This window comes from Narcine bancroftii, chromosome 4 (genome assembly GCF_036971445.1).
Source record: "Narcine bancroftii isolate sNarBan1 chromosome 4, sNarBan1.hap1, whole genome shotgun sequence".
Taxonomy (NCBI): Eukaryota; Metazoa; Chordata; class Chondrichthyes; order Torpediniformes; family Narcinidae; genus Narcine; species Narcine bancroftii.
In genome coordinates, this window is record NC_091472.1 from 269,635,123 (window position 1) to 269,653,812 (window position 18,690).

Here is an 18,690-nt window from a genome sequence, read left to right on the forward strand (position 1 = left end):
TTCTCCTTGACCTATCCTACGTCAACCCAGATGTCTAATTTTCAAAATTGTTGAGTAAGTCATTGAGACTGTGGAAATGTGCTCCAACCTGGAGAATTGCTTTTGATTGCTTTTCTCATCATTGTAAATTGTAATTTTAATATCTGGTCCTGTTTTTCATTATAGGTCTGTCTGTGATGGAACTTTACCTTATTATTGCCATGAAGCACTTGAATTCCATTTATGAAGGACAGCCATTTAACTTTGAAATGGTTTACAATGGTGAGCTTTGGAAAGAAGTAAACAGGACCTGTGCCTTGGGAAATTCAATAACTAAGGTTCCTAATAAGGCATTAAATTTATCTTTACCAACACTAGCCCCCACCACACTCCCAATTATTTTGCTTAGTATTGTGGAAAAAAACCATCATGGTTATTGAACAAGCTTGTGAAATCAGTTTGTCATGAAGAGCATAAAATGATAAATGATCAGAATTGATGGCTCTTTATCGAGAACCATAGAATACTACAGGACAGAAACTGGCCCTTTGGCCCTCCTAGTCTGTGCCAAACTATTTTTCTGCCTATCCCACTGACCTACACCCGGACCATATCCCTCCAGTTCTCTTTCGTCCATATACCTGCACAAATTTTCTGAAATGTCAATATTAAGCCTGTATTTACCAATTCAGCTGACAACTCGTTCCACCATGACAAGCAGTTCCCTTTAATCTTTTCCCCTTTCACCCTTAACCCATGTCCTCCAGTTTTTATCTCACCTAACCTCAGAGCAAAATGCCTGCTTACATTTACACTATCTATACCCATTATAATTTTATATACCTCTATCATATCTCCCTCATTCTTCTGCTTTCAAGGGAATAAAGTCCTAAACTGTTTAAAACCTTTCCCTGTAATTCAGTTCAAGTCCTTGTAATATTCTCTGCAATCTTTCAATCTTACTGATATCCTTCCTGTAATTAGGTGACCAAACCTGCATACAATGCTCCAAATGTTGGCCTCACCAATGTCTTGTACAACTTCACTGTAACATCTCAACTCTTGTACTTAATGCTTTGATTTACGAAAGCCAATGTGCCGAAAGCTCTTTTTATGGCCCTATCTTCTTGTGAAAGGTGAACTGACCTTTCATGAATTATGTGTCTGTTTTTCAGATCCATTTGTTTTACTGCACTCTTCAATACAATACCATTTACCATGTATGTCTTACCTTGGTTTATTCTTCCAAAATGCAACACCTCACATTTGTCTACATTAAATTCCAACTGCCATTTTGCAATGTATTTTTTTCTAGCTGGTCCAGTCCTTCTGCAAACTTTGAAAGTCTTCCTCGCTGTCCACTACACCTCCAATGTTTGTGTCAACTGCACATTTACTGATCCACTTTACTGGTCATCCAGGTCAGTGATATAGATGACAAACAACAGTGAACCCAGCACTGACACACCACTAGTTATAGGCCTCCACTCAGAGAGTCAATCATTTACCACCGCTCTCTGGCATATCCCATAAATCAGATGTCTAATGCAATTCACTACTTCATCATGAACACCAAGCGACTGAATCTTCCTGATTAACCTCTCATGCAGACCTTATTAAAATTAAAGACCTTATTAAAATCCATATAGACAACATCCATGGTCTTTGTTTCAATGTTTCTGATGACCTCCTCAAAAACGTCTAAGATTGGTTAAACACACCTAACATGCACAAAGCCATGTTGACAAACCATAATTTTGGAAGGACAAAGCAAGTTGCTCGGTGTTCGTAGTGAAGATCGGATATACAAATATCTATCCAAATACTTGTATATCCACTCTCTTGGAACACCTTCAGGCTCGCTGGCCAAAATTTCCCATTTTTTTTTTTAAACAATGGAAAAACCTGAACTCCCCTCCTATCCTCTGACACCTCATCTATGGTTAAGGACATGTTAAATATGCCTTTTCAAGCTTTGGGGATTTATCTACCTTAATTTGTCTTAAGACAGTAAGCATCTTCTTCTCTTTATAATTTTTATAGGTTCCATGACCTCACTGCTTGTTTAACTCACTTCCAGAGACTATGCGCCAGTTTCCTGAGTAAATACAGATGCCAAAAAAAACACATTTAAGATCTTGCACATCACTTTTGGCTCCATACATAGCTGACTGCTCTGATCTTAAAGAGGATCAATTATATCCCTTTCTCCTAATATACTGTACCTGTAGAAGCCCTCACGATTTTCCCTCACCTTGTCTGCTAAAGCAACTTCATGTCTTCTTTTAGCTTTCCTGATTTCTTTGTTTTTCTTGCATTTTGTATACTCCTTGAGTACTTCTTGTTCCTTGTTGGCTACACCTGCTATACACCTTCTGAAGTAAATCCCTAATATCCTTCAAAAGCTAAGGTTCCCTATTAACTTTGCCTTTAATCCTGACAGGAATGTACATACTCTGTACTCTCAAACTTTTGCCTTTGAAGTCCTCCCACATTATCAAGCACATCCTTGCCAGAAAACAATCTGTCCCAATCCACACTTTCTAGATCCTTTCTCATTTCCTCAAAGTTGGCCTTTATCCAAATCAGAAACTCAACCCAAGGACCAGACCTACCCCATATCCATAATTATCTCAAAAGTAATGCCATTTTAATCACTGGACCCAATTTGTTCCCCTAAGCATACTTCCATCAACTGTCCTTCTTGATCCCAAATAGAAGATCTAGTTTTGCATTCTCTCTATATGTAGATTTAGAAAACTTTCATGAAAACATCCAGTCCTTTTGCAGTGTGGGAGTCCCAATCAACATGTGGAAAGTTAGTCACCTATTATCAGTACTTTGCTGATTTGCACCTCCAATTCTCTCTGATTATTGGGTGATAAATAATATTTCATTAATTTCATCATACCTTTCCCATTCCAACCATATAGCCTCAGTTGACGAGCTCTAGTCTGTTGTGAGAGCACTAGTATGACATTTTCCCTGAAGAGCAATGCCACCTCTTCCCCCTTTCAATCCCTACCCCTCTATTGTGTCTGAAGCACCGAAACCTCATTCCTGCCCTTCCTGCAACCAAGTTTTACTAATGGCCACAATGTCATAATTCCACCTGCCAATCCATACTCCGAGCATATCTGCATTTCCTATAATTCTCTTGCATTGAAATGGACACATCTCAGAATATAATATCCTCCAAGCCCTGCTTTTTGATTCCTGTCTTTGCATGCAATAATAACCTTTTTCTACCCCTACTGCTCTGGCACTTTGGTTCCCTTCCCCCTGCAAATCTAGTTTAAACCCCACGGAGCAGCATTAGCAAACCTTCCTGCAAAGGATATTAGACCCTCTCCAGTTCAGGTGCATACAGTCTCGCCAGTACAGGTCCCAGCTTCCCTGGAAGAAAGCCCAATGATCCAGTTATCTGAAGCCCTCCAACCTACACCATTTCTTTACCATGTATCAAGTTGGATTATCCTCCCATTACTCACCTCATGAGTACGTGGCATGGGTAGCAATCCTGAGATCACAATCCTGGAGGTCCTGTCCTTCAACGTAACACCTAATGCTCAGAGTATGTGATTTGTTGGACAAATAGATATCAATGGTACAATTATATCGTCATTACAAAAATATGGTCATAGCCTGAACAGGTTGGGAATTAAATATTTTGGGATATTTACCATTAAGAATTTGAGGAAAAGGGGACTGTAATGCTCGCATAAAAATTGACAAATTCAAAAGTGGGGGAAGGTTCATAGATTAGAAAATGAAATAGATCAATCACTTTTAGTGGAGTTAGGATAATAGCAAGAGACAAAGATAGTAGTGGGAGCTGGTTGTAAATTCTCAAGCAGTCATGTTACTACATAGTGTAGTGCAGTGATTTTTCAAACTTTTTCTGTCCACTCACATACCACTTTATATAATCCTATGCCATAGGTACTCTGTGATTAGTGAGGGATTACTTAATGTGGTATGAGTGGGAAGAAAAAGTGTGAAAAATGCTGGTCTAGCATAAGCAGTAAAGTTAGAGGTGAACACAACAGGAGTAATGCAGTAGACTGGACAAACCAAGTTCTTAGTGATTCTATGGAGCAGGGATGTATGCAAGTGAGTTAATTGACAAATTAATTGAGTTAAGAGATCTCTTAGGGAACAGTAATTATAATAGAACTTTATCTAATGATTGGAAGTGATTCAGTTAAAACTGAAACTAGGGTTTTAAATTTGAACAAAACAAGTTGCAAAGGCCAAAGATGTGAGATGGATTAGGTAGATTAGAAAACTACATTTGAAGGCAGAAAATCAGTAAGGTCAACAGATAATAAACCTTTTTAAAGTAAAAATAATCAACTTGAAAAGAGGCCCACTGTGGTTGTTCAAATGGGCACAAAAATGTATTAGATTACAGGAAAAAGTTTAAAATATTGTCAACAATAGCAGTAAACCTGAGGATTAGAAAAAGTCTGTGTTCAATAAAGAATAAGTGCTTTCAAGCTGCCGTGTAAAATGGGGTTATCTGGGCAATTTGCCCGGTTTGTACCCCACTCACAAGGCAACTTGAAAGGATCTGATCCAGTCAGTGTGTTCCTAAATTAACCGGGTCCCTGCCCTACCTCAGAGGTAATCAGGGAACCCAGTTAAACTTACCTGGGTCTCGCCCATCGGTGGCTTGAAAACTAAAATGGCTGACCTGATTATTCTGGTGACACCAGGAGGGCTACCCAGGTGTGGCAGTTTAAAAGCACCTAATGACTAAAACCTTGATAAGGAGAAGTGAATATGGAGCTGGGGAATGGTACAAGATCTTATCTCGATATGTAAAAAGGTTAAGATTAGCATACAGGCAGAGGAGATGGGAGAAACTATATTAATCAATTAGCAAATGACCCAAAAAACGAAGTAAATATTTTGCTTTCTTCATAAGACACTGAAAACCTGCCAGAACTGCAGATAAGTAGTTAATCACATTATCTTTATTTTTAAAACCCCACTAATATTAGAGAAATCAATGAGATTGAAAAGTTATAAACCCCCCCCAAGGACTTAATAATCTACTCCTGAAGAATTTTGAATAAACTGATTGCCATGTTCTAAACTTCCATGGATTGTGAATTGGACCCAACTTTATTGAAGGTAGAAAATGTAATTTTGTTATTAAGTAAGGTGGGAGAGAGAGCATCGAGCAATTGACCAAATAGTATGCAATCAGTTGAGGAAAATTTGAATCAATAATTAAGTGATTACAGGACACATGGAAGATAATAATTGAATTGGGCGGAGTTGACTTGGATTAATAAAACAAAATTTGTGTTCTAGAAACCTGTTATTTTTGAGACTGCAACAAACAGAATAAAAGAGGGTAAGCCAGTTAAACGTGATGTACTTGAACCTGCAACTGGCCTGCATTAAGGTATCGCACAAGAGACTAGAACACAGCATTCAGGGTATTGTTATAGCCTGAGAATTAATGAATGGATAGCAAAGAAGAATAAATAGAGAATTTTCAGTTCAGGATGTTGTGACAAAAAGACAGGTGCCATAGGAACTGGTGCTGGACTTCATTACTAATTACAGTGGTCCCTCCTATCCGCGATTTCGCTTTCTGCACTTTCAGTTACTCGCGGTTTGAAAATATAATACAGTTCGTCTTCAAATCAACTGTCGCGGTATCACCGTGCTTGTGTTCAAGTCAATTAAAAAAAAAATATTGTTATAATTGTTCTATTTTATTATTAGTTGTTGTTAATCTCTTATTGTGCCTAATTTATAAATTAAAATTTATTATACATGTGTATGAATAGGAAAAATCATAGTATATTCAGAGTTTGGTACTATCTGCGGATTCAGTCATCTGCTGTGGGTCTTGGAACATAACCTGCACAGATAAGGGGGTAATACTGTATGTGCTTAAAGTGGTCAAGTATAACAGACAAGTTTACTAATTACACACAGTGTGGACTGAGGAGGAGCAGACAGGATGTAGACACCTGATAAATGGGCAAGAACATGGCTTATGGAATGTGATTAAAGGAATATTATCCACTTTACTAGGGAATATTAGGTAATGTTTTATATGACATAAGATTAAAAGGAACATTTCAGAGAGTTGGGTAAGTGCAGAGCTATCATGAATATTTGGTAACAGTTAGAAGACAGGTGCAAAATTTGAATCCAAGAGTAAAGATGTCTTTCTGTAGTTGTAGATCATGATGATACTTTATTGGGATTTTCACATCCACATTTGATCTCCAAAGTGAGAAAATTTCTGCTTTTTATACCCTTGATCACAAGTCCTCAACCCCTCAATCAAAGGAATAGGCCCTCACCATCTACTTTGGCCAGGTCCCTGATCACTTTATATCTATCAAATTTTCCCTCTGTATTCTGTTAAGACAAAATGGGACCATTTTCTTTAATTTATATTTTCCTATTCCTGCCATCCAAAGATCCATTCTTGTAAATATTTTCTGCACCTTCTCTAAACATTGTATGTTTGTGTATTTTATGTGTCTATTAATATAGAACATAGAAAATTGTAGCACAGCACAGGCGTTTCAGCTCATAATTTTGTGCTGACCCAAATGCATCTCTCCTCCCTACCTCATAAATCTCTATTTTTCTTTCATCCACATGCTCCTATTGCTCCACCACCATCCTGGCAATTCTTTCCAGGCACCCACAACTCTGTTTTTAAAAAAAAACATAGTCCTGATATCTCCTCTAAACTTCAAGTTTGACCTTGCACTTGTCCAGATTGAACTTTATCTGCCACTTTTGTGTCCAGCTCTGCATCCTGGCTATATCTTGTGGTAACATTACCACAACCTTCAACACTACCCACAACACCTCCAACCTTGTATCATCCGCAAACTTACTGACCCATACCTCTACTTCGTCCAGGTCATTTATAAAATTCACAAAGAGCAGGGGTCCCAGAACGCTACCAATCACCACCCTCCAGACGTAAAGCTTTCTGTCCACTACTCCTCTCTCATTTTCTACAGGCAAGTCAATTCTCACTCCACAGCTCCAGGGTTCCATGCACCCTGACGACTTTCTGAAAGAGTCTCCCAATGGGGGACCTTGTCAAATGCCTTACTAAAATCCATATATACCACCCTACCTTCTTCATTTGCTTTTGTTACCTCCTTAAAAAAACTCAATTTGGGCAGCACATTTAGTGCAGCACTGTTACAGTGCCAGAGATTGGGACCGGGGTTTGAATCCTACGTGGTCTGTAAGGAGTTTGTACATTCTCCCTGAGTCTGCATGGGTTTCCTCCAGGCGCTCCAGTTTCCTTCTACTGTTCAAAATGTACTGGGCTTGTTGGTCAATTGGGTGTAATTGGGCAGCATGAGCTCAAGGGCTGTTACTGTGCTGTAGGTATAAATTAAAAAAAGATGAAAATTAAATTTAAAAAAAAAAAAAAAAATTAGGCTCATAAGGCATGACCTTCCCCTCACAAAGCCATGTTGATTCTACCTGAGAAGTCTGCTCTTCTGTAAATTGTCATAAATCCTGTCCTTAAGAATTCTCTCTGAAAATTTGCCCATCACTGATGTCAGACTCATTGGTCTATAATTCCCAGGATTCTCCCTATTACCTTTTTTTATTCAAGGGGACCATCAATATTTGCCATTCTTCAATCCACCTTCCCTTCCCGTAGCAACCACCTGAGGTATATCTCTTCTAGTCACAGGCACTTAGCAATCCTATCTTCACTCTTGTCATCCCTCTATTCTTCACATTTGTATCGAAAGCCTGGGGGGGGGGTTTCCTTAATCGTACTTGCCAAGTCCTTATCCTGCCTTCAAACTCTTTCTCAAGTTCCTTCCTTGCTACCATATAATTCTCATGAGCCCTTCCTGCTTTGTGTTTCTTAAATCTAATGTATGTTTCCTTCTTCCTCCTAACCAGTTGCCTCACCTGTTTTATCAACCACAGTTCCCATATCCTACCACCTTTCAATGGGAGAACCCATTCAGAACCCTGCAAAAGTGGTCCCTAAACATCCTCCATGTTACTTCTGTGCTTTCTCCCAAGAACATCAGTTCACAATTTACTCTCCCTAGTTCCTGCCTCAGCCCATCGTAATTAGCCATTCCCCAACTGAACACTTTACCATTTTGTCTGTTTTTATCCTTGTCCAAGCTCGGAGTTGTCACTGTCAGCAAAACTCCCCCCACCGAGAGGTCTGTCACCTGACAAGGTTCATCAGCCAGTTACCAGATCCAATATGGTATCTCCACTAGTCGGCTGGTCTACATTGCTATGTCAGAAAACCTTGGATGCACTTGACAAATTCTCCCCCATCTATCCCTCTTGCAGTAAGGAGGTGCCATTCAATATTTGGAAAGTTGAAGTCTCCCATAACAACAAACCTGTTTTTTTTTTTTTGCACCATTCCAAAATTTCCCTATTTATCTGTTCCTCAGTGTCCTAAGGGATATTTGGAGCACTTTAGACTCCTCGTGATACAGTGATTGCTCCCTTCCTATTTCTGATTTCCACCTACAAGGACTTGGTTGATATTCCCTCCTCTGCATCTTCCCTTTCTGCAGCTATGATACTATTCCTGATGAGTACTGCTACCCACACCCCACCCCTCTCTTCTACCTCCCATCCTATCCCTTTTAAAAATCTAAACCTTGGTACCTACATTAGCCAATCCTAGCCATGTGTCAGCCACAACATCGTAATTCCACATACTGATCCATGCTTTTTCATCTCCTTTATTCTTAATACTCCTTGCATTGAAATAGACACATTCCAAATCCTCCAACTGACTACATTTATGCATCCTCTCCTGCCTGTGTTTCCTCACAAACTCAACACATTACATCATCCTTTCTTTCTTCTGTTCTATTCTGTGCCTTCACATTTTGATTCCCATCCCCCTGCCAAATTAGTTTAAATTCTCCCCGACAGCTCTAGCAAACCTGCCTGCCAGGATATTTGTCCTTCTCCAGTTCAGGTGCAGTCTGTCCTTTTGGTACAGGTCATACCTTACCTGGAAGAGATCCCAATGATCCACAAATTTGATCCACTAATTTGAACCCCTGCCCCCACACAACTCTTCAGCCACACATTCATCGCCACAACTTCCTATTCCTACCCTCGCTGGCTCAGGCTGCAATCCTGAGATTACTACCCTTGAGATCCTGCGAATTGCCATCTTCCTTCCTAACTCCCTACATTCCCTCTTCAGGACCTCATCTTGATTTGTATTATGGAATGAATGGCTTTGTGGCCATGTTTGCATATGAATCAAGTAAATGAAATACAACTTTTCAGAAAGAGTATGGTCATATAATTTAGTAGAAAAAAAATGAGCAGAATATTTTTTTAAATGGAGAGAAAATTAAAAATATCAAGATGTAAAGGGTCCTGGGATTCCTTATGCAGGATAGCCTGAAGGTAAACTTCCATGTTGTCATTGGTGAAGGAGGTAAATGCAATGCTTGCATAAATATCAAGAGGAATAGAATATAAGAGCAGAGATGTGATGTTGAGGTTTTATAAGGCACTGGTGAGACCTCACTTGGAGTATTGTGAGCAGTTTTGGGCTCCCATGTGCTGATATTGGAGAGGAGGTTCAGAGGAGGTTCACAAGGATGATTCTGAGAATTAAATGTTTTTGAGATGAGCATTTGACAACGTGGCTTGTTAGAATTTAGAAGAATTAGGGTGATCTCATTGAAATATTTCTAATGTTGTAAAGCATGGACAGTAGATATAGAAAGGTTGTTTCCCCATGATGAGAGAGTCATCATAAGGGCACAACTTCAGGGTCGAAGGGTGTTTGCTTGAACAGAAAGAGGGAATTTCTTCAGCCAGAGTGCGGTTAATCTGTGGAATTTGTTGCCACTTGCGTTTGTGGAGATCAAGCCATTTAGTGTGTATAAAGCAGAGATTGATAGGTTCTTGATTAGCCAGAGCATCAAGAAACTGTAAAGGGACTGGACTCAAGATTATGGGGAGAAGGCCAGGCAGTGGGGGCAAAGTGGGAAAATGGTTAAATGATGAGGCAGACTCGTTGAGCTGAATAGCCTATTTCTCTTCCCTATGTCTTGTGGTCTTTTGCCTTTTCATCCTTGTTAATAATATGGTTATCAAAATTGAATGAACTGTCCCAGTTGAGACCAAATTGGTTATTTATAAAACTCCCCGTGCTTACACACCTTGGCTCTATTAATATATCCTCCAATTTTGTATGTCTTATCAAATGGTCTCCAACACGCCGAATCCTTTTCGGATACTGTTCGCAAGCCTCTCTATTCTATTCACGCTTCCATAAACCACCCAAATCCATTGGTGTTTAGTCACTGCAATGTCTATCATCTGTGAAGGATACCAAGTTACTAATTTGCAATATTCTGATGACAACTCCCAAGCTTCAGCATCTCCCACCAAGGTATTGAAGTGCAACAAATACACAGAACACTGCCACCTGCAGGATCACATCCCAGTTTCACAAAGCTTTTCACTGTGTCTCAATCCTGGAACTCCCTCCTGAACAGCCCTCAATAAAGGGCTGCATTGCTTCAAAATGGCAGTTGACCACCATCTTCAAAGGCATTCATGGATAGGTAATAAATCGTGGCCTCATCAACATTGTCCAGATCCCAAAAGTGAACAAAAAAAAAGCCAAGTTAAACAGGAAAGTCTGCAGATGCTGTGATTGTAGTGTAATACACAAAAATGCTAGAAAAACTCAGTAGGTCACACAGTGTCTACAGGTATCCACATTTTGGACCTGAGCCCCACGTCAAGGCTTGAGCAAAAAAGGCAGGCACCTGAATAAAAAGATTGGGGGGAGGTGAAGAGAGGAAAGAGGAAGGGCCAGTGGGAGTTGCAGAGGCTAACAGATAAGAGGTGACAGGTGGATATGGGTGGGAGGGCAGAAGAGGAAAAAAATTGAGATGTGATAAGAGGAAGGGGTAACCCTCTGAATGGAGATGGAAGGGGAGGGAGAACTGAAAAAACGGACACGGGGGGGGGGGGGGGAAGAGGGGGAGAAACCTGAGTGTTTGTTCCTCTAATTTGAGCATGACCTTGTGCATGAGGCCATGGACAGATGTGTTCAGAAATTAAATGGTTGGCCACTGGGAGGTGCCGATTATTGCAACAAACAGAGCGAAGGTGCTCAATTAAACTATTCTTCAGTCTGCATCCAATCTTCGATGTGGAGAAGGCCGCAACAGGAGCACCGGATACAGTAGATGGCTCCTACTGATTCACAAGTTCTGCTTCACCTCGAAGGATGGATTGGAGCCCAAAATGGTAGTGAGGGAGGAGGTGTAGGCACAAATATAGCATTTGTAGCCATAGTTCTTTCTCTTTAAAATACAGTTCACCTTTGTGTGGTGATTTTAAAATAGTAAAATGCACAATTTGACTTTTAATTTTTATAAATCTGATTCCTGTGCAATACAGTTGGAGAGAATCAGCAAAGTTGTCTCAATTATCGCAAACTAAGTACAATTCTATTCCTGCAATTAATGTCACTGTTTAAATTCTGGAAGGACATCTAGATTTTTTAAATGTGCTGTCATCATGGTTAAGATGAAAGTTTGCTGTGTTTTAAGTTAAAGGAATTTAGCAGTTGAATTCTGGTGGTCTTCCTTGTTTGGTCAGATTTCTGTGGATTTGTTGCATGTGTGCTTACCATACGCATGCTTACATAACCCTCCCCACCCCCCATGAAAAAAAATGTTTAAAACGCACAGTTCTTGGGATAATGGGGAAAAGGCTGTGGATGAAACTTAACCAAGTTAGTTTTACAACATTTCGAACTCCTGGCAATAGGTTGATCTGATCATTTGCTGCAGAATTCTTCAGACTAACAACAGATCAGTTTGAGGCTTTAGTTTTATTGCTCTATGCTCCAGAAAGATTACTCGAGGATGAATGGCTATTTAGAAATGTTAAAATTTAATGATTAATTGTGTAATCGAAAGTACTTATTTTGCATTACAGAATTTCAGAAGTTTATACAAGGAAAATCTAATTCTATGCATTACTTTGAGAAGCCAGTAGTTTTGAAGGTAAGAAAACTTTCATTGTGTAAACATCAAACTAAATAAGAAGGAAGATAGTTTTAAAAATTGAGTGTTTAATAAAGAAGGAGGAAATGAGAGAATGGTGGAAAATAATAATCAATGAAATCTTCATCAGCAAAGTTGACAGGTTGTGGCAGAAAATGTAAACAAAAGTTGTAACATACAGCTCATCCATAGTTTATTTCGAAAAAGAAAAATCAAAGTTTGATGATCTTAATTTGAATATACAGTACAACTCCGATTATCTGAAATGGTTGGGACTGGGCCTATGTTGGATAATGGGTCATTTAAAAAAAACAGCCAAGTAGCAACAGCAAATCACTTGTATCAATGTTTAAACAACAAACAAACAACAAGGGAAAGCTTTTTAAGCATTAAAATAATGTTTAATTCTCACCAAAAAAGAATGCTGGCCGCCGCCACCCAGTGCCACCAATCACTGAGACCTCCCAACTGCCACCGCCGATTTCCCCCGACACATCCCCACCACTGCCGCTTATCCCCCGGGTAGGCTTCCTGGGCTTGTGGAACACTCACCGACGAGTTGGGGGGCTCCTGTCTCCCCAGTCACCGAAGCTCCTGATGCTGGAGTCCTGACTCAGAATCCTCCCCTAGGCCTCCGCACACTCACACGAGGGAACGTGGCAGTAGGCTGAGGGGAGGGTTTGGAATCAGCGTCCAGTGTGCCGAGTAGGGAGGAAGGGAAGAGGAGGGGATGCCTCTGAGCCTGAAGTCCCACTCCTGGCAAGAAGGCCAGGCAAGGGATTCTTCTGACCTCTTGCAGCTGGGGGGACAGTAACGTTCAGTTTGAGTGGGAGAGTTGGAGAGAAAAGTCAACAGGGGAAGATGAAGAAAAAATGGAACGAGAGAGGGGAGGGAGTTACCTGAAACGAGGACAATCGTTGTTCTAATTTCATTTCGAGTTGATTTTTTTTTCAACCTGTGAGGTCAGTCGGCTCCAAAAAAAATTCAGATAAATGAGGATTTTGGAGAATCTGATTTCGGATAATCGGAGTTGTATTGTATATAGCATTTGGATTATGATAGAGACACAGATAGCTAGATGCATGTTTGCTCAAATAGCTGTTATGAAGAGATAGTTGCAGGGTGATCTGCACTGGTTGTTCAAAAGTGCAGGTTAAATGATTTTCCAATCATAAGGCCTAAAAGTACAACAGGTAAACAAGAAAATCTTGCCATCATCTGACGATCACTCTCAGCTATGCCCGTCTTTTTATCAGACACGTGGAGCAATCCATGCAACAAGTCTACACAGGCAAGGCCCCTCAGTTCTTCCTCCATTAAGCTTGCTATATTAGTGATAACTCAGATTTCACATTTATGTTCATAATGCATATATGACATCGCATACAATCCTTTTTTCTGCGGGTGAGGCAGAATCACCATTTATTGGTAGTGCAAAAAAAGCGACTACACAGCGTACACATGTAAACAAATAAAAGACTGTAAAGAGATAACAAATATAAACAAACTGCAATATAGAGAGAATTTAAAAATTAATAAAGTACACAAGAGTCCTTAAATGAGTCCCTGATTGAGTTTGTTGATGAGATGGTGGAGGGGTAGCAGCTGTTCCTGAACCTGGTGGCGCGAATCTTGTGGCACCTATACCTTTTTCCTGATGGCATCGGTAAGAACAGAGCGGGTGCTGGAGGGTGTGGATCCTTCATGATTATTCCGTCAATGTTCTCAATAGTGGGGAGGGTTTTGCATATGATGTCTTGGACTCCTGCACCCATGTTGAGCTCATCAACTTTATCCATTTTGATACAAACTTTCACCCTGACCTCCAAATTCACTTGGTCCATCTCTGGCAACTCTCTCTTCTTATTCCATCTCTGTGTCTCCATTTTGGGAGACAAACTACCCACAGACATCTTTTACAAATCCACTAACTCCCCTCTTCCCACTCTGTCTACTATTAGATTGACTGTTTATTTGATTTATAAGACTAAAATCCCTGACGCTTCAGTATTGGTTAGATTGATCCTCTCTCATAGTTAGTAAGGTTGGTTATCTCAATTACAATAATGGAGGATGACCACTGGGGAATATTATCTGGTATCAGATAAGTCTTCAGTTGTATTCCCTGGATCATTGGGTGTTTCAGCCGTTTAAACACAAGACACCCTCTGCCAAGGCAGTCCTACCGCAGGCTGATCAGACTTGAGTGTGTGTCCCATATCAGTTTCTCCTAGTGGTCATTTGGAACCCCAATAGGATCCCTCCTTTTCAGCCAGAGCTAGTGACTTCTAATTTCAGCTGAGTCGGAGAGGGATTTAATTGCCTTTCTGAGGGCCTGGTCTGTGATTCCTACTTCCCTTGGAAACTTGGTCACGGATTTGGCAACAAATCCTCTGCAACTGACTTCAACCTGGTGCACCCTCACTTTCCAGAGCTGGTCCCTAACTCAAGAGGGTAGTGAATTTGTGGAATTCACTGCCCCTGATAGTTTGGATGCCAGATCATGAGCTAACCTTCAGGTGATGTTAAAAAAAATTTGAAAGATTAAAGAATTGAGGGTTATGAGGAGAGAAGAAGTGTTGAAGCCAGCATAATCATCCCTCAATTGGATCAGGAAGAGGCCTTGTGTTTTTGGTGATGGAAGATTTTTTTTTTCCTTAATTTACTTGTCTTTCCTCTGTTCACCTTTGTCTGTTGAAGGTGGAAATACACAGTTGTAAATTTTCAATCTAAGATCCCTGGACAGTGATCCACATAAATTGTACTTAATGACAGGCCATCTAAATTCATTCCTAATCTGATTAAAACAAAGATCCTTTCCAGAAAATATGACTGGATTTTAATCAAGAATAAAAACTCTGGCTGACTTCCTTCAGCTTTCAAACAGTTGGTCTGGTGACATTTTAAATATTCCACATTGCTTGTTCTGTTGATCTCCTACTCAACACTTTGCACTTGACGGTTAAGGAGTAGTTTTATAAATTGTTTTCTGTCCTGAGTTCATCGATGGGAGGAATAAGAATTGACACATTTGCAGCATTCACTTTTCCAAATTTTTTTTGTATACTAAACACTAAAATTATAATATATAAAATGCTATCTGCAAAGAACCTGACTTAATATTTCTATTAATATTTATCTCTGTATTGCTTTTAACATCGAGTCATCAATTTAACTCATTGTAGCAAGGCCACTATGGCTAAAGCTAGGTTAAAGCTCTCAGTTACAGGCCTAAGGCTGTAGTTCAAATCCACAGAGGAAGAAAGGCACACACACACACACCAGTAGAGTGTATTCGACACTCAGTTTATTCAGTGGCAGCTCTTTCATAGTCAGTTCAGCTGTGTCACCACCGGGGCGTGGCTTGAGCGGGCCGGCTGCAGATGACACTTTCCAATTTCAAAACATGACATCTTCACAGAAACGTAAGCAACGATATTCCGAATTACTATCTTATTTCCAATAAACCAAACTCTGTATTTGCAGCTGGTTGATAAAACATTTTGCACAACTTCACATTGAGATTTTCATAATGGATAAACAAAGCATTCAGCTATATTCAAAGACATAATGATACAAGATAATAATATGATCAAGATAAATAAGATGATGAGATAAGAAGAATTCAAAAAGTATTTTGATGCTTAAGTCTCCTCCATGATTCTTTGAAGAATGAAATCAAGCTCCCCGTATGCCCAGATATTACAACATAAGATGTTGGTATCCAACATGACAAATGAAAGGAAGAATTTCTCTTGAATTTTCTTTTCAAATTCAGCATATGGTGTTCTGCAATTATTTTATTTTCTGGCATACAAATTTCCCTTTTCTTCAAAGGTGATGCTATACAGTAATGACATATTTAACGGAATTTGAAACTAAATCCAGAAACTGTCCTCCTTTGAAGGTTTTTGAATATCTTTGCGACATTCAGGGAAATCAATTATAAATTGTTGTTCCCACAGATCATAAGTTTGACAACTGAAATTCTGTTGACATTAACATTTGACAACTCCTGATCATTATTCATTTTTCCTCCTAATGGTTCGTTAATTGTCCATCTAAGCAATGTTCTCACGGCATAAGGTCCGTCATTTTGATTCCTTATTACTTCTAAAGGTTCAAGAGCTTTTGGTACACCTAATTCAATTAACATCTCGATCTTAGCATCAATCTTGGGTAAGCAAACTTTTTTTAGATGATCCCACTATCTGATATCATCCTGATAGGGAATATTCTCCTTATTCACAGGCATAGTCTTTTGAGTACATACACTTGGAAGATTGGAAAATTCATTGCTATTTAATCCAGCAATCTGTAAACCTGAAACTATATCATCCTTTCAGTATTCATAATCTTCAACAAGATTTGTGATCCTTTACCATGAAGATTGTTTATTCATCAATTCAACAGTATATAATGATGCGGTTCTTCCTGGATCAAGAAATGCATAGATCTTCAGTATGAAGCTTCCCTTTTTAGTTTTAACCTGTCTCTTTGACTGTATCTTTAGTCTTGAATTCAGATTATTTGACTTCCTTCTCATCTTTACTTCGTTGAGTATGCAGTAACTTAGGATGCTTTAAACTGCATATCATAGCTGAGTTGCTTATTACAAGTTTTGTTGATATGTTCTTTACACAAGCAACCAAAACATATTCCATTCTTCTTTTAAAAAGGTTAATTTTGCATCATATTACTTTTTCTCCAATTGAAAACATTTTTCTAGTGTTTATATAACCATATAACCACTTACAGCACAGAACAGGCCAGTTCGGCCCTACTAGTCCATGCCGTAACAAATCCCACCCTCCTAGTCCCACTGACCAGCACCTGGTCCATACCCCTCCAGCCCTCTCCTATCCATGTAACTATCCAGTCTTTCCTTAAATGTAACCAATGATCCCGCTTCGACCACGTCTGTCGGAAGCTCATTCCACATCCCTACCACCCTTTGCGTAAAGAAATTTCCCCTCATGTTCCCCTTATAATTTTCCCCTTCAATCTTAAACCATGCCCTCTAGTTTGAATCTCCCCCACTCTTAATTGAAAAAGCCTATCCACGTTTACTCTGTCCCTTTTAAAATCTTAAACACCTCTATCAAGTCCCCTCTCAATCTTCAACGCTTCAGAGAAAAAAGCCCCAGTCTGCACAACCTTTCCCTGTAACTCAAACCTTGAAATCCTGTCAAAATTCTCGTGAACCTTCTCTGCACTCTCTCTATTTTGTTTATATCTTTGCTATAATTTGGTGACCAAAACTGTACACAGTACTCCAAATTTGGCCTCACCAATGCCTTGGACAATTTCATCATAACCTCCCTACTCTTGAATTCAATACTCCGATTTATGAAGGCCAACATTCCAAATGCCTTCTTCACCACACCATCTACCTGAGTATCAGCCCTGAGGGTACTATTTACCATCACTCCTAAATCCCTTTGTTGCTCTGCACATCTCAATAGCCTACCATTTAATGCATATGACCTATTTAGATTTGTAGTATAAACAGCTTTTCTGGACAGTCTGATTTTTCCCATTGTTTCTTTGTTCTTTCTCGTGCTTGTATCTGACACAGCAGTAACAAAGGTACTTCACTTTGGTTTCTGTTGAGACGATGATTCAGACTTCTTTACATATTTAGGAACTATTGAAGTGTCCTTAATATTTCCAAATGCTGCTGCAATGTTAACATACGCATGCCATTCCAAGAATTGTACAACATCCTCAAAAGTGGCGTCCCTTCCGAAAATCATTTTAAACTCTGTAACTGGTTCTTCACAAGTCCTTTAGTTTATAAGGAAATTTGTTGATAATAATCGGCAAATTAAGCTCTTGCAAATTAACTCTACTTCCTATTGCGTTACAACAGCCTCTCAGAAAGAGTACATGTGTTGTAAAGCTTTTGCATCCTCTCATTTTATTGCTGGCCAAGAAAGAATCTTGTCCATGTGGGCCCTTGCGATTTTATGTTGATCGCCATAATGAAGATGCAATAATTCTTTTGCCCTTTTAAAACCTTGGTCTCGATCCATATATTGGCAACTTTTGACTTACTCCTTCACCTGTCCTCCAGTGTACTGTTCCAGGTAATACAGACAATCTTTGGCATTTTTAGTATTACTTTCAATGTGGCGTTCAAAGGAATTTATGAACATCAGATATTGTAATGGATCTCCATTAAAAACTGGAATTTCCTTTTTAGGTAAACCATATGAAACTTGTTGCTGCGCTAACAACAGAAATTTCATTTTGTTTTGCTATGAGTGATAATATATTCTCTTGTCCACCATGGTTGTCTTGTGAATGGGGCAGCCTGAACTTGAACTGGTGCCATAGGTGTAAGTCCTTGGTATATAAGTGATGGAAGTTAATTCACATCAGTACTGCACTGTTGAGTTAAATTCCCTTGCACATGCCTTTCTATAGGTACAATGATATTCATAGTTCAATTATCATTTTAAGTACCCTGAATGCAACAAAAATGCTACACTATTGTGAGGAGCTACTAAAACACCAGTTGAGTTTGTTTGCTGATTTGCAGTTTGGTTAAAATTTCAATCAGTTGATATAGAAGGAAATGACCTCTCCCAATACTGTTCATAGCGTCATCTTTAGACATTTTCCTTGTTTTTAGATGACCAAATTAATTGTGTTT

The 18,690-nt window shown here is 39.3% G+C and overlaps 1 protein-coding gene across 5 annotated transcripts in view; it reads left to right on the forward strand.

Annotated features, from left to right (window-relative positions):
• Window positions 1–18,690, forward strand: part of orc4 (origin recognition complex, subunit 4) — a 100,140-nt gene that overhangs the window by 76,468 nt on the left and 4,982 nt on the right. For 3 of the 5 annotated variants that reach the window (XM_069934991.1, XM_069934992.1, XM_069934993.1), the window contains 2 exons: window positions 166–261; window positions 11,965–12,032. In XM_069934991.1, the coding sequence (XP_069791092.1) occupies window positions 166–261; window positions 11,965–12,032 (164 nt within the window). Of the gene's footprint in view, window positions 1–165; window positions 318–5,301; window positions 5,349–11,964; window positions 12,033–18,690 lie in introns of those variants that run through there. The other 2 variants (XM_069934994.1, XM_069934995.1) reach the window with 2 other exon arrangements.